At 41.5% G+C, this 13,839-nt stretch overlaps 1 protein-coding gene across 3 annotated transcripts in view; it reads left to right on the top strand.

Annotated features, from left to right (window-relative positions):
* Positions 1–13,839, top strand: part of sh2b3 (SH2B adaptor protein 3) — a 72,391-nt gene that overhangs the window by 7,215 nt on the left and 51,337 nt on the right. For 2 of the 3 annotated variants that reach the window (XM_085367409.1, XM_085367411.1), the window contains exon 2: positions 12,541–13,674. In XM_085367409.1, the coding sequence (XP_085223535.1) occupies positions 12,568–13,674 (1,107 nt within the window). In that variant the 5' untranslated portion in view covers positions 12,541–12,567. Of the gene's footprint in view, positions 1–9,157; positions 9,216–12,540; positions 13,675–13,839 lie in introns of those variants that run through there. The other variant, XM_085367410.1, reaches the window with a different exon arrangement.

Below are 13,839 nucleotides of genomic sequence, written 5' to 3'. Positions count from 1 at the left end.
AATGAAGGAAACCTGAAAAAGTGCATTTTTGGGAAACTTGAAGGACTTCTATCACCATGTGGGATAGATGGCTGGTCAACATATTTTCTAATATAGGAATATTTTAACACTTTCAATCTTATGGCATGGCAAGTCCAGATTTGCAGATCTTTGTAGTGTGATTTCAGTCTCAGTTTCAGTACTGTTACACCCCTGCTCTTACTCCGTAGCTTCTTTGTGAGTAATATGGCTACATCCGAATTGTTTTCCTTTGACATGTGTTAGACAAAAGGTTTCCTGCTCATTCTCACAGAGCAACAAGTTAGTGTTTGGAACAGGGATTACAGAGCCAAAGCTTATCCATGTCTTTGTGATATCCAGATTAAACTTGTATAACAACACCACTGGGCTCTGGCTGTGCCTAGTAGTTGCAATCGCCGCCTCCCCTCGTGTTATACCTTTGAATCAGCTGATGCTTTCCTCGGGCTATGGGAAGTTAAGCCCAAAGTTATCTCATGTTTCAGTGCTACTTCCTCCTTTACAATATGTTCTTCAATTATGTAAGCTGTGTGCGTCTCGCTTTCTGCTCTATGTATTATCAAAGCTCTTTCACATCTCACTTCACACAAACAGGAACAGTAAGCCTCAGCCAATCCCAACCCTGCGACTGTATGTCTTTTTCATGTCGGCCTCTGCTTTTATGCACCTGATCAATCGGCCTCAACGCAGCTCGTTGCGGGTAGCTGATGTCAGGCCGTGCCACTTTGGCGTGATGCAGAGCAGCTTGTTGCATTCAAGTATAAAACATGAAGTGAAAGGAATGGAAAAAAGGTCACATGGTGTCGGTTTGTGTTAACTGGTATGTTGCCTATCAGTACAGCAGGCAGTTGTGCTTGTCAAAACAATATTGAATGGTGGCTGTATTAGAGCGAATTCCTGGACCCTTTTCTCTTGAAAACAGACTTGGATAGTAGTGGTATGTGGATTTTTATTCATGTCGGCTTTTTTGTTTTTTATGGATGTTGTTGATCAAACTTGGTGGGACATTTATTAACTTTATGTACACTTACAGCCATGAAGCAGACTCTTCACAGGCATGGCGATATTTTTTCTTAGTTTACCGATCAAACTAGAGAAGTTATGAAAGTATAAATTTGCTAGTTCGTATCGTAGACTGTACATAAAAGATCAGAATCAGAATACTTTATTGATCCCTAAGGGAAATTATTTTTTGTTACAGTGCTCCATTATAAACAAACATTAACAAAGACTGGATGGAGGCAGCCACTGAAGCAGTACCTATTAATTTCTTGATTCCTCGTTTTAAAGTATTTAGTTTAGGTTATTGGTTACTGCCAGTTTGTCTTGTCACTAACTTAACAGCTAACAGTAGAAAACTTGGTTAGTTGTATCTAAAATCTGAAAGTACTAAAAAAAAGATAAAATTGAACTTTCACTCAGTGGTGCCCACATGTTCTAAAAAAATTAACTTAATATGCTCAAAAAGGCATGGTTGAGAGGATTTGAATGAAGACTAATTAGTAGACAGCTACTGGTTATAATGGTCTCTGTTGGTATACTTGTCAATCAAGGCAGTCAAAATCTAAATGGTTTTATTCATCCACTCTACAGTTATTAAAGAGAAATAAGCTATAGAGACCAAAGCAGTTTCTGTATCAGGCTGCTAACGTGATTGCTGCTGCTTAAAATGGGATTGTAATGACCGTTTATTCTCGCCGTTCTCACTCTCCCATCTATAGCAACAGTGTTAAAACATAGCAAAAATAAGTAATCATAATACTAAGATCGCTAGTGACGACGTGTCTCAGTGGAGTGATGGCAAAAAAACAATTAGCGATTTCACATCTTTTCAGTTTCATATTGTGACTCGGTTTATTTTTATCTCAGAAGCCGATAAAAGCCGACCCATTTCCTCCCATTAATATCATGTTGATAAGAGCTAAAATTACCAGCTGTTCTTCAGCGGGAACATTTTGTAGCTAATTTGGCTTTTTGTGTGCTCTCGTATATCTGACCAAATGATCATGTCACAAGCTTTCGGTGCTGAATTATGATCTGACTTACAGTTTTTCTCTCAACAGTTTTAGCTTAGCTGATGTGATCATATGATTTTTTGTGTGCATGTGGATAAAAAAAAACCCATGCAACTCTAAGCTGAAGGTCCAGTGCATAAATCTGCACCTCCAAGGTGCATCGTGCAGGCTATGATGAACCTTAGCTGTGTCACAAATGATCTCGGTTTTGCTTTGTTCTTGTGGAGAGAGGATGCTTGAATTGCACTTAATTATATATTTATTTAATGACACTGTCTGCGCCATTTCTCTGAAAAGAAGATCATATGCCAAATTAGCATCAGCCACTTTCGCATATCATCCACCCTCTTAGTCTAAGTTAGAAATATCCTATAGCTGAAATCACAACTTAGCTGTTGTTTTTAAACTTCTTTAAAACTTGTAGGGTTGTGCAGGAGTTTGTAATGGCTTAGAAGTAAATGAGTTTAGTGGGATGCTTTTTATACATCATATATTTCATACTCTTTAGGTTATCTGAGGAGCTGTTTTGGGGAATTATAATTATTAAAATACATTATGTAGTGGCGAAGAGACGAAAACGTGCGTAAGCATGCCTAGTTATTTTTTGATAGTTATTTTTGGTTATTCTCCTTCTCAGGAGTTGGCTCACAACCGATCATTAACAGATGGTTATAAGCTAACATTATGCTGGCTAATGTTAGGCTTAGGTGTCCTAAAAATGACACTTTCCCTTTGATAAATAGATTGATTATATGATAGTTTATTCGCTAAGTGTCCAAGTCCAATGACCTTAGCTCCATTCCAAATAGGGCTGGGTGTCGTCACTGATTTCTAGAATTGATTCAATTCCGATTAACAAGGTCCCGAATCGATTCGATCCACGATTCGATTCAGTTCGATTTGATTTGAATCGGGGAAATTTTGCCTCAGACAGTCAGAAATATTATAATTCTGATCACGTATCAGTACATTTCCATATTTTTATATCTATAAAAAGAAAGCTGACACTTGCGAGACTTTATCAAAGGTCTAAGCATCACAGCAGATGCCTTTGTGTCAAAGTAACTGAGGATAAAACACAGAAAAACATGAAGGCGATTTTCCAGGCCTGGGCTTTTATAAAAAATATTCTGCAGTACATCAAAAACAGAAGGAAACCGTTAATCAGCATATGAACATTACCTGATGCTGTTGAAGCATGAAGCAGAGCAAACTTACAGAGGGTTTATCAGAGACACAGCTAAGCGTTTTCAGTCAATATTGTTTGGAGAGAGATCAAACCTGCAGCTTCAGAATCAGCGCAAAAACGACATAAACACAAAGCGCGCACCCGCCGAAACATCAGAATCAGCGAGCTGTCGGGTTTCGGCCCCGACCGTGTCCGTGCCATTGGGTGAGAAAGGCGACATTTCGCTGATTCTGATCTGTCGGCGGGTCAGCGCTTTGTGTTTGCATCTTTGTGAAGAATCCGTGTACCTGCTCTCATTTACTGTTTTAGCTGTTTGGTGGTTGTTGAAATTTTGTGAGGTTTAACCTGAGATTCTGGCGTTTCGGGCAAAATAAATTTATATAAAAAAATTGATTCAGGATTTTAATGAATCGATATCACGTTATCCAAGCTAGAATCGATTTTAATCGATAAATCAATAATCAAAACTCACCCCTAATTCCAAAGACTGGTGTTGCTAATAGCGGCAAAAACAGGATCAATAACAAAACAGGATACAGTTGATGGCAGTCTGCAATCTACTGACATCTAGTGGTGAGATTTTACACACTGTACCTTTAAATTTAACATATTAGGTCATTATTAAGTAATCAGTGTAGTGTATGTATCAGAGTAGATAAATCGAACATTTATAAAATAATTTAGAGGTTATTCTAAAATATCATGATGTGTATTGTGTACTGCGATTTAGCCTTAAAATACGAAAGCAGAAAAGTTCCCAGAACCACTTGTTTTTTTTTTTTCACTTGCAGCTTTCACCACAAATGTGTATTCATCATGCTCACAGTTAAATATTTTAAGTAACACTTGTACTTGATATTCTGGTTCTCTCCTCACGTAAGGCAGCACGTTGGTGTGCATGTGAGTGTACATGCACGGCGTCTTTGCATGTGTGCACTGTTTGCTGCTTGCCAGGGCAGGGCTTCCTGTTGCTGTGATTGCTGCCCAGGCAGAGCAGAGCAGTGATCCTTTGGTCTCCTTTCCTCTTGTGCTCTGCCACCTGGACCTTCATCCACAAACCTGGCGCCGTCTCCTCTCCTCTCAGCTTTCTCCTGCTTGTTATTCTCACTTCCTGCCTGGCCTCTCATTATCCGCCCATCTGTCTTTCTCTCTGTCCTTGTGACTGTTGTTCCTCCTCCTCTTCCTTTTCTCACTGCTTTATTGCCTTCTCCCCCCTCTTACAATCACTTACTGTGCCCCTGCTTTATAAGTTTATCCGTATCTCTGATTCATTCAATGATTCAGGGAGTGAAAATTCAGAGGTAATAAAATCTGTTTTTGACCCGAGTTCCTTGGATGCACATGTTGCTGTGTTGTTTTTTTTATTTTTTGGCTTTAGGTTTTTGTGTGTGTGATTTATATAAATTTTCCACTGCAGTTTTTACAGGAAACGCCGAGTGTTTGATGTCTCTGTGAGCCTCTATGCCATGCATATTAATTGAGTCATAAGCAATAGATTGGATCCGGCTGATGTCGGTAATAAGGCTCGGGCTATATAAAGGTCGGACGGATGTGGTTCGCTGTAAATTGCATTTTACTTAATGAGCGTGACAGTTAGGACTGCATCCTATTTTTTGCAATAATGTACAACTAATCAGCACATAGAGGTGTACATGTACACACATTCCCAGACCAGTTGCTCACACATCTGTATGTTTGTGTGTTTTAGAGCAAGAGCAAACAGTTTAGCTCATCGCCCAACAATCTGATATCTATTCATGTTTAAGTGTGTCTGAAAAAACATGGAGGTAGTGTCTGTGATGTCATGTCTGGAGGGTCTGGCGGGAGTGCAGTGTTGGAGCTGATGTGTAGCAGTCAAGTAGTAACTAATGTTTATTGCGCCTGTGGTTGCATCTTCTTCCTGTCTTTGTGCAAAAAGGAGTTCAATTCCACTTCTGCTGTCGTTAGTTTCTCATATTTATCTTTTTATTCTTATAGTTTACAATTTCTTCACAGCTTGCTCTTTAGGGAAAGTTCGCTTGATTTCCACTGTGAATTCAGTGAATTTGGAATTTTTTATAAACATTTTTTATTTTAAAATGATTTGCTGATTAGTAGAGCTATAATCATAGAGTTGGCTAGTTGATTATTTAGGCGATATTGTTTACATGACTATAGGTTTTGACAAGCCCCGGCCACACATGCCTAATGACTGGTGATCCCCTGAAAACCACAGGTCACTCTGGAAAATGTGTATTCCTCAGTTGAATGGCAAGTGATTGCTGGTGATTGCTGCCTGTGTGGTACTGCAAGGCAAGGCAAGGCAAGGCAAGTTTATTTGTATAGCACAATTCAACAACAAGGTGATTCAAAGTGCTTTACAGAGACATTAGAAACAAAAACAAATAAAAAGCACTGCGCTGAAAACCTGCTTGAAACCAAGCTGCTTGCCAGCAGATTGTTGTGGGTGTCCATAGTTTGCATGGAAGATGCTGACTTGTTTGCGAACATGTTTGCCAAGTGATGTTAAAACTGTGAGGAGTGTGATGTAAATTGAGAACAAGACCGGTTGCCTTCAAAATCAAACTTGGATCAAGTTGGCATCATGCAAACTATGGGCGACTGTAGAAATCTGCAGCCAAAACTATCACATTGAGGTTTTTGGTATAGCATCCTCTTTGTGACCAGTTTCACCTAGAAACAGCCACCTGTTGGGGAATACATATATTTCCTTTAGTGACTGGAGGTTGCTGACCCCTTACTTTCATAAGGAGAAAAGTGCAACACCAATAGCCTTCCTGGACCAGTTTAATGGTAGTTTAGTAGCTGGAAAAGAAGACTACATTATGAAAAATGCTATGCTTTGAAACATCCAAATGTAATCTCCATAAATCTGCAAAGTCTTGTCTATTTTTCCTGAGTCTGGTGTGCTTTTTCCAGTTGTTTACAGTGGCAAAAACAGCTGTAGCAACATAACAAGGTGCTAGTCATCTTTTCCACGCTGTGCACCTCTTCCTAGCTTAACCAGCTGTCCAGTAACAGTGGAAAGACGGTCGAGCAACACACTGACCGAATGTCACAACAAGTGTGGAACAGCAATGAAGGACAAGTTAATGCTGCTGCTCTCTGAGTATTTATGCCTGCACCTGTTCAGTAACCAGTGTCAGAGCTGCTGAGGCTGTGCCTTTTTGGTACTATCAAGGACTGAGCTGAGTATTGTCAGGAGTGCTGAGTACTTTTAGCATGAAAAAACCCAACAACTCCGAGATGTACAGAATCTGCTGAAATTAAATTGATACTGTTTCAGAGAACTCATTGGCATATAGTCATCTTGTCGTTGTTAGGATCTTCCAATACTGTCATTTTTCAGTATGCAAGGTCTGATAATTTTACATTGGCAAACTTGAGTTAAACCACTTAAAACTCCAAGCCATTAAGTAAATTTTAAAAACATAAATTAGATAATTGAGCTATTTGACGTTTACCAACATCAAATGTTTTACATTTAAGCTAAAATTATTTTAATTATGCTTTTTTTGCCATGTGACTCCGGTGACAAAACATTTCAGCTTCGGTTGGCAGCGGGACTCAAAAATTCTCCCTTATACAAACTCACAGGAGCCTCGAGATCAGTTTATTGGTTAAGTAAACTTGTTTTTAAAACCCTTTAAAATCTTATTTTACGAGGTAGTTTAGCACTTGTCAGACTTGTAACATTTTCCCACCCAGTCTGCATTTCGGTTATGCATCCAGCATCTAGTGGCCATTAGAGGTGCTGCAGCGCTCTCGAACCAGACCCCTACTTCCTAATTTGAATGCATGACCTGAAAACTCAGGTCACTTCAACACTTTCATGGATGTGTGTGTCCGTTGCATCAAACGAGCTGTTCCCTAATGGGGACAACAGGGTAACTCAGTGGTGTGTGAGAGCTGATACCAGGCCTGTGAGATATAAATAGCAGTCTACATCCACCAGCAGCATAGATTATTATCTATGAGTTGTAGTGTTATATAAGCCGCGGTCTTGGGAGATTTTATTTTCTTGGTTTTGCTCCAAAAAAAGCTTTTTCTTTTCTTTTTGAGAGGAGCCATGTGGTGTTAATGTTTGTGCAAACAAAAAAATATTGAGCAAAAGATCATGTTGTCTCTGTTCCCTGCAGACCACATCCAGGACGCTGTTTACTGTAAATCATACTGCTAGCACTTCCATTTAGTGGGAATAAAATGCCGCAATATAACACATGAATTTCCCCAGTAAGTCCTGAGTCATGAGGTTACTCACGCTAACAAGATCGATTCATGTCTGTGTTTCACACATCCTGTTTCCTTCCGTCTTGATTAAAATCAGACTCTTTTATGTCCACTTCTGGAGCGTGTACATCATGAGTATTAGGGATAGATGAGAGCTGTGTGACTCATTGTGGTGTCTTGCAACCTGACCTGGTGTGTGGTTAACTTTATAGGACAAGGTCAGGATACAGTTTTTATATTCACTGACCAACTACAAGCTAATTTAGATAATAGATAATTACTGCCTAAGTTATTGTGGAGGTGATTCAAGATGGCTGCTGAGTGGTTAGGCTTGCTTCTAGAAGGACTTTGCCTCATGTCACATGCTCAGAAGAGATTGTTTTATATTTGTCTAAATGTCAGCAAGTGTGACTAGCTGCTGCGTTTTGACACTTGTTTGACATTTTGCATTTGTCCATTAAAGACTTGTGTGGTATGCGTCACTACCTGTTTGCTCTTTTAAACAGCAGTGGTTGACTTGCTGCATCAGTAGTTTCACAGTAGCATTTGTTTGGTTAGATCATTTTTCTCTTTTTTTCTTCTTGCCAAAAAAATCTGACGTTGATCTCGACACAGTGCAGCAGTTCCTCAGGTTGTTTTGTGGTGTCGATGGGGGAGAAAAAAGCGGTGCCAAATTTCTGTAAAGCCCACGAGAGAGACGAAGAAAGCAATCAGTGTGCCATCGCGAGCGTGCGTGTGCTTCGCAGAAGAAGAATGCGGGCATTGTAGGGGAGGAGAAGGAGCTTGAGGGAGTGATGAGTAAGGTGAGGAAGGAAAAAAGGCAGGAGTGCACAAATGTTTTCCAGTTGCAATTTCGTGTGTTTGGATTGGCTTTTTTTTCTGCCGTCTCCTGCCGAATGCTGTCTAGGAAAGCAATAATACAATAACAAAACACTGAGCTGAGGTTAGAGGTCCCGGATAAGAACAGAGAAAGGAGACACAAACACTGTGTTAGCCTTTTTGTTTCCCCTCACAGTTTGAATATGGCTCTTCGTCAAGGTAAAAAGTCAAGGAAGTTTGAGTCCAAACACATCTGGAGATCCTCAGAGGACAGAGAGGATGAAAAGAAAGGGAAAACCCTGGGAACGGAGGCGGCCAAGACCCCAATGGATACGGCGAGAGGAAGTGTGTGTCTGTGTTTTTGTGTGCATGTGTGTGTGTATGTTCTCTAGGCAGTGCTGAGTCATCGCTGGGCTGGCCAGGCAGATAGAACCAAGCTTCTGGGAGGCCAGCTGAAGGGGCAAAGTGAGGCATGCACTGAGCATGCTCTGAAAAAGTACAGGAAGGGGATTAGTTGTTGTGATAGGACACATCCAGGAACTTTAGTGACGCAATATTTCACGATGCCAACTTTTCACTGCCTCATTGACGTACGTGTCCCCTTGATATGTTTGATGGTGCTAATGAAAAAACGGCACGCTTATTTTAAGATGTGACCTCACGACTTTTACAAGTCTTCATCTCAGAAGGTTGTCGCTCAGGACACAGAGAGAAATTAGATAACAAGACGCGTTGCTCCATGTTTTGGCCCGACCACAGCGCGACCCCCCCATCCCCCCACCCCCTGTTTCTTGTGGTTGTCTGTGATCTGTTGGACCACAGTCTGTGACAACCCCCCCCACCAGACACAGAGACACAACAGCCCACACGCACCCATATGCAAAAGCACTCTCACACTTCCTGTATGCCGATTAGACTCTTCTCTGCAGCACTGGAGGAAGATGGTATGTACTGTAGGCACATGTTGAAGTTAGAAGGTTAAACTCCTGTTCATGATACTGCAGTTTACGTCTTATAGTCTAACTGTTCATCTGTTGCTCAACACTTTATTATGGAAAGACATGCAGGGCAGAAAAAGAAGCAGCTTATATATAATGCATGTTGACTTCTTTGCTAAAGGCACCTTGAGGTGTTGCTTTTGGTTTGTGTTATGGTGAATATTCTACCTGTGTTCACCGCTTTACTGTGCAGCACATAAGAAGAAATCTGACTAGTTGTTGTATGCTAGTTACAGTCTGTTAGTTACACCATGTGTCTGCAGTGTTTACACATGCAAAGTGGCAGTTTTAAGATGAAGCTTAAATTCACCTCTGTATGTATGTCTGTGTATGTGACTGTATTTCTTCCAGTGGTGGGTTTGAGTGTCTTATATCCAAGCACAAACTTCCAGTTATAAAATTAAGCCAATGTAGAAGTGCCAAGAACTGCAGATGGCAACTAATGGCTATTTGAAGTAGGTGCCAAAAGTGAATCAGTCACCATAGACTCTCGTGGTAAAATGCCCACATTTAGTTAGTGCAGAAATGAAACATTTTGACAGTTTAGCACAAAAATCAGTTATGGTCTCTACAGATGTTTTCCCCCCTTCAGAAGTTTCTTTTTTCCTGTTTCCTGGCTAAATCGTATTAAGACTTAAAGTTCGGCATCATTGTGGGCGTCTTCTGTCCATTCGATGGAGTCAGGAAACATTCTGTTTTAGTTAACACCTTGCTAAGTAAGCTTGCACCAGCACCAGGTGATAATGCCACAGCTCTGCCTTCTTGTTCCAATATGGCCACGTCTGGATCGAAACAAAAACTTAAGATGAACACGCACAAAGTACCAAAATGGGTGCTCCAAAAGTCCACACAGCTGATATCACAGTAGCTACATCCTTTTTTTTTTTTAAATATCCTATCTATGGCTCTTCCTGTCTGCTTCAGAATTTAATATGTCAGCGTTTTAGGACTAAAAAGACTCTAAATGTCCAGTCATATTTGTCTTCTTTCATTTCCAGAAGACCCAAATCTGCTTCTTTATTCTACCAAAAATGGGACTCTTTCATTGCCGTCATTGGCTGTCTCTAAACGTCACTTGAATCTTGCTATATCTGAACAGAAGTCGTGTCCAGTTATTCCAGCTACCAGTCATGCCTGGGCTACTCACTTCCAAGTCAACACACTTTTATGTCATCCTTATGCTACATGCCCAAAAATGTGTTCTCCCTGATCCCCTATGCCTATTTGTTTAGTATACTCAAGGTCAAAAAGGGATAAACACACACACACACACACACACACACACACACACACACACACACACACACACACACACAGCAAATGGGCGTTTAAAAAGAAAGAAAAGAGAAGGGCTTGTTGAATACTTAGGAATACATCCTTCCTTTATTCTGATGAACTGTGTGGTTAAAGCTGTTAACCACGGAGTTCTTTTAAATTACAACAGTACTAGTTTTTTAACGGTGGTGGACAGGTTGAAACACGTGTGCACTGTACAGAGAAGCTGCGTGTTAACTTCTTCGTGCACCAAATGATGCAGTACCTACAGTTGATAATGTAGTTGTGGGCCCTGATGAGTAAAATGGTAGATGGCTTTTGATAGTTTCAATTTAGTGATTATTATAAGAAAAGCCACAAGTTTAAACAGAGAAAGCCCTGTGGGATTAGACTAATCAGCAAACACTGAAGCACTGTGCATTAACAGAAGCAAGGAAGTGAAACAGTGCACGCAAAAAAAAGTAGCAGAGCCCTACTGTAGGAGGCCAAGCCTTCCAAGGCAACCCGAACACATCAAGTTCAGTGCAGTATATTACCACATGTCACATCTTTACTGTCTCACTCATAAAATGAGGTTGCGTGTGTGAATGTTTAAGGTTGGATGATTAATCAGTTTAAAATTTTAAGATTTTGCCACATTCATTAAGTCCAAACTCAGTCGGTGTTTACTTCAGTTTGAGCAAAGATTATGAAAAGCGCGGCTTTGGTCAACAAGAGCTGTCCAACAGAAGCTAAAAACTTTTAAAATCTTTCAGGAGGTTTATTAGATGTTGTCTGCAGCTGTTTTTCTCTCCATATCTTTGAGAGTCTCTCACTAAACCTGGTTTCGGCAGCATATGACTGAAATGCCCTTTGGTTGACTGCTACGACTTTCTGTCTATTAAGTCAGCTTCTGCCTGGGCCCCTTGTTGCCCCCCCCACCCACACCTGCAGATGTTGTGGTGGAGGCTAGCCGGCAGAAGTGGTTACCCTTGCGAGACAGGTTATAGGGTCAAAAACGCTCATTAATATGCGCCTCGCTCTCTACCGGATGAGCCTGTCCCCCTCCACCAACGCCACTGATTTATTTATTTTTCGTGTTAATTGTACTTAAAGAAATCCCCTTTAAGTATAATAAATAAATAAATAAACACTTTTGTTTTCACTACACTTATGATGTTTGTTAAGTTAATGAATAATCATGTTGTTTGTGTATCGTGTTTTAAAACGTGAGTGATACACTGGGGGGGAAAAAACGGAAGGACCATTAAAATAGGTCACGTGTAAGTACACAAACACACGGATGAAAATACAGGCTGATTGAGAGATTTTCTAACCGTACTTCCTCAGTCAGGGCCTCATTCACCTTCTGTCTGACTGACTAATTACTGTTTCCATTCATAAAATACTTGAGTTGCCATCATCCATATCAGTGGAGGTTAGAACGCAGTTTCTCCTTTCTCTCTGCTCGCCTCTGCTGTAGGAAACAATTTCCTGAAATTTACTTAAAATGTGTACACTCGCTGCGTTTTCTCCCATTAACTGAATGGTAACCGATTGTCCTTTGAAAAGGTCTCTGGTGGAAGCACATCATGGCTTGGGGTGATTTCTTTAAAAGCTTATTTACAGACTTCCGGATTTGGCTGAAAGAGAAATGTGTGACTTCTGAGTTTTCAGGGTTCTAGGATACTCTGGTTGATTGCCAGAGATTTTTTGCAGGCCCATGTAATCCAATTTGTGCGGTTACAGATCAAGCTCAGATGAAATCAGAGTTTTGAATGTTCTTTCTTAGTGTTTGAACTGTTTTTAAACTTTGAAGCAATTCAAAATGTGCTGTAACTGTTGTGCCATTTCCCATGTTTAGTGCTGCATGTCTTGCACAACCCTCCACATTATCCTGATCTAATTGCATTCCTATATCTTGCTCTCGTTATTTGCTCCTCTGGCTTTTTTCGTTCTTTTCTTCCATGCTTCATCCATTCATTTCTCTTACCCGCCTTCTTTTTCTGTTCCGCAGTGATTCTCATCCACTCTGGTTACTGCAATGAATGGTAACACTATCCATCCAGCCAACACCACAACAGCAGCAGGCCAAGGTGTGGCAGTTGCCCAAAAAGGCTGGACGGAATTCTGCGAGCTGCATGCCATCGCCGCAGCCCAGGAGCTGGCCCGGCACTACCGGAGTTTTGCAAGAGAGCGACCACACCATGATGTGCTTCCACCAGAGACCTTTTCAAAGCAATTTACTGACCTCTTCCAGCAACACTTCTGCTGCGAGGTCGACAAAGACGGCACGCCACTGGGTCAGAACACAAGCTCTGCCGCCTCCGGTAGCGCTCCCTCATCGTCTCCAGTGGTCCTTCGTCCTCAGCCTGTAATCACTCGAGTGCGGACTTTGCCTCGGGTGCAGGACTATCGGGAGACTGGCAGACCAAATGGAGGAGCTGCTCCACTGACTGCGTCACCGAAAGTGGAGCCGGTGGTGTTGAGCCGGGAGCAGGAGCTGCCACTGAGATGCGCTGCGGGAAACTCCTTTTCAGGATCTCGCACAATTGGCAGCGGGACACTGGTGATTCATAGCCATAGCAACGAGGAGATCTCTGGCATAGATCATCGCCAGGTATCTGAACGGTACTCTTCTGACTCTTTAACCTCGAACCCTGAAAACTCAGAAGTCACACATTTCTCTTTCAGCCAAATCCGGAAGTCTGTAAATAAGCTTTTAAAGAAATCACCCCAAGCCAGTCCGCGCTCATCCCGGGACCTTACCCCTAGGAACCCCACCACCACCAACAGTAATCTTCCAAATAATGGTGACAGAGTGGGTGCAGTTTCCTCCATCAGCGAAGAGGTGTCATCCTCTTCTTCCCACTCCTCCGAAGCCACACCCACAGCTGCTTCACACCGTCCTGGAATGAAGGAGCTGATCATGGCTCCTTTCAATAGGTTTCGTAGTAAAAGGCAGAGGCGATCCGAGGCGAGCGGCTGCTGTAAAGAGGGCCAGTTGAGGTACTTTCTGGTGGACGAAACTGTTTCAGACTCACAGCCCCGCTGGCAGCGTTGCCACCTGCTGGTCAGGAGGATCAGAGACATTCAAGGAGGAAGAGGAGCAGGGGAAAGTTACCAGTTAGAGCTCTATGATCCTCCAAAGGTAAAAACACAAGCTTTGGCACACTTTATATTCATCGTACACGCGATTCACTAAACTCTAACAGCTCAGCTGTGGTTTCACATGATAATATGTGGGCATTTCTTTGAAAACAGTTCACAGCAGGTGAAAAGTATTCATTTTTATTTTTAAATAGCTTTCTGTACA

This window comes from Diplotaxodon limnothrissa, linkage group LG12 (assembly GCF_057381915.1).
Source record: "Diplotaxodon limnothrissa isolate DT_005_m linkage group LG12, D_limnothrissa_male_GT1.1, whole genome shotgun sequence".
Lineage (NCBI taxonomy): Eukaryota > Metazoa > Chordata > Actinopteri > Cichliformes > Cichlidae > Diplotaxodon > Diplotaxodon limnothrissa.
Note: the sequence above shows the minus strand (reverse complement) of the source record. Positions and strands in the feature narration are given on the sequence as shown.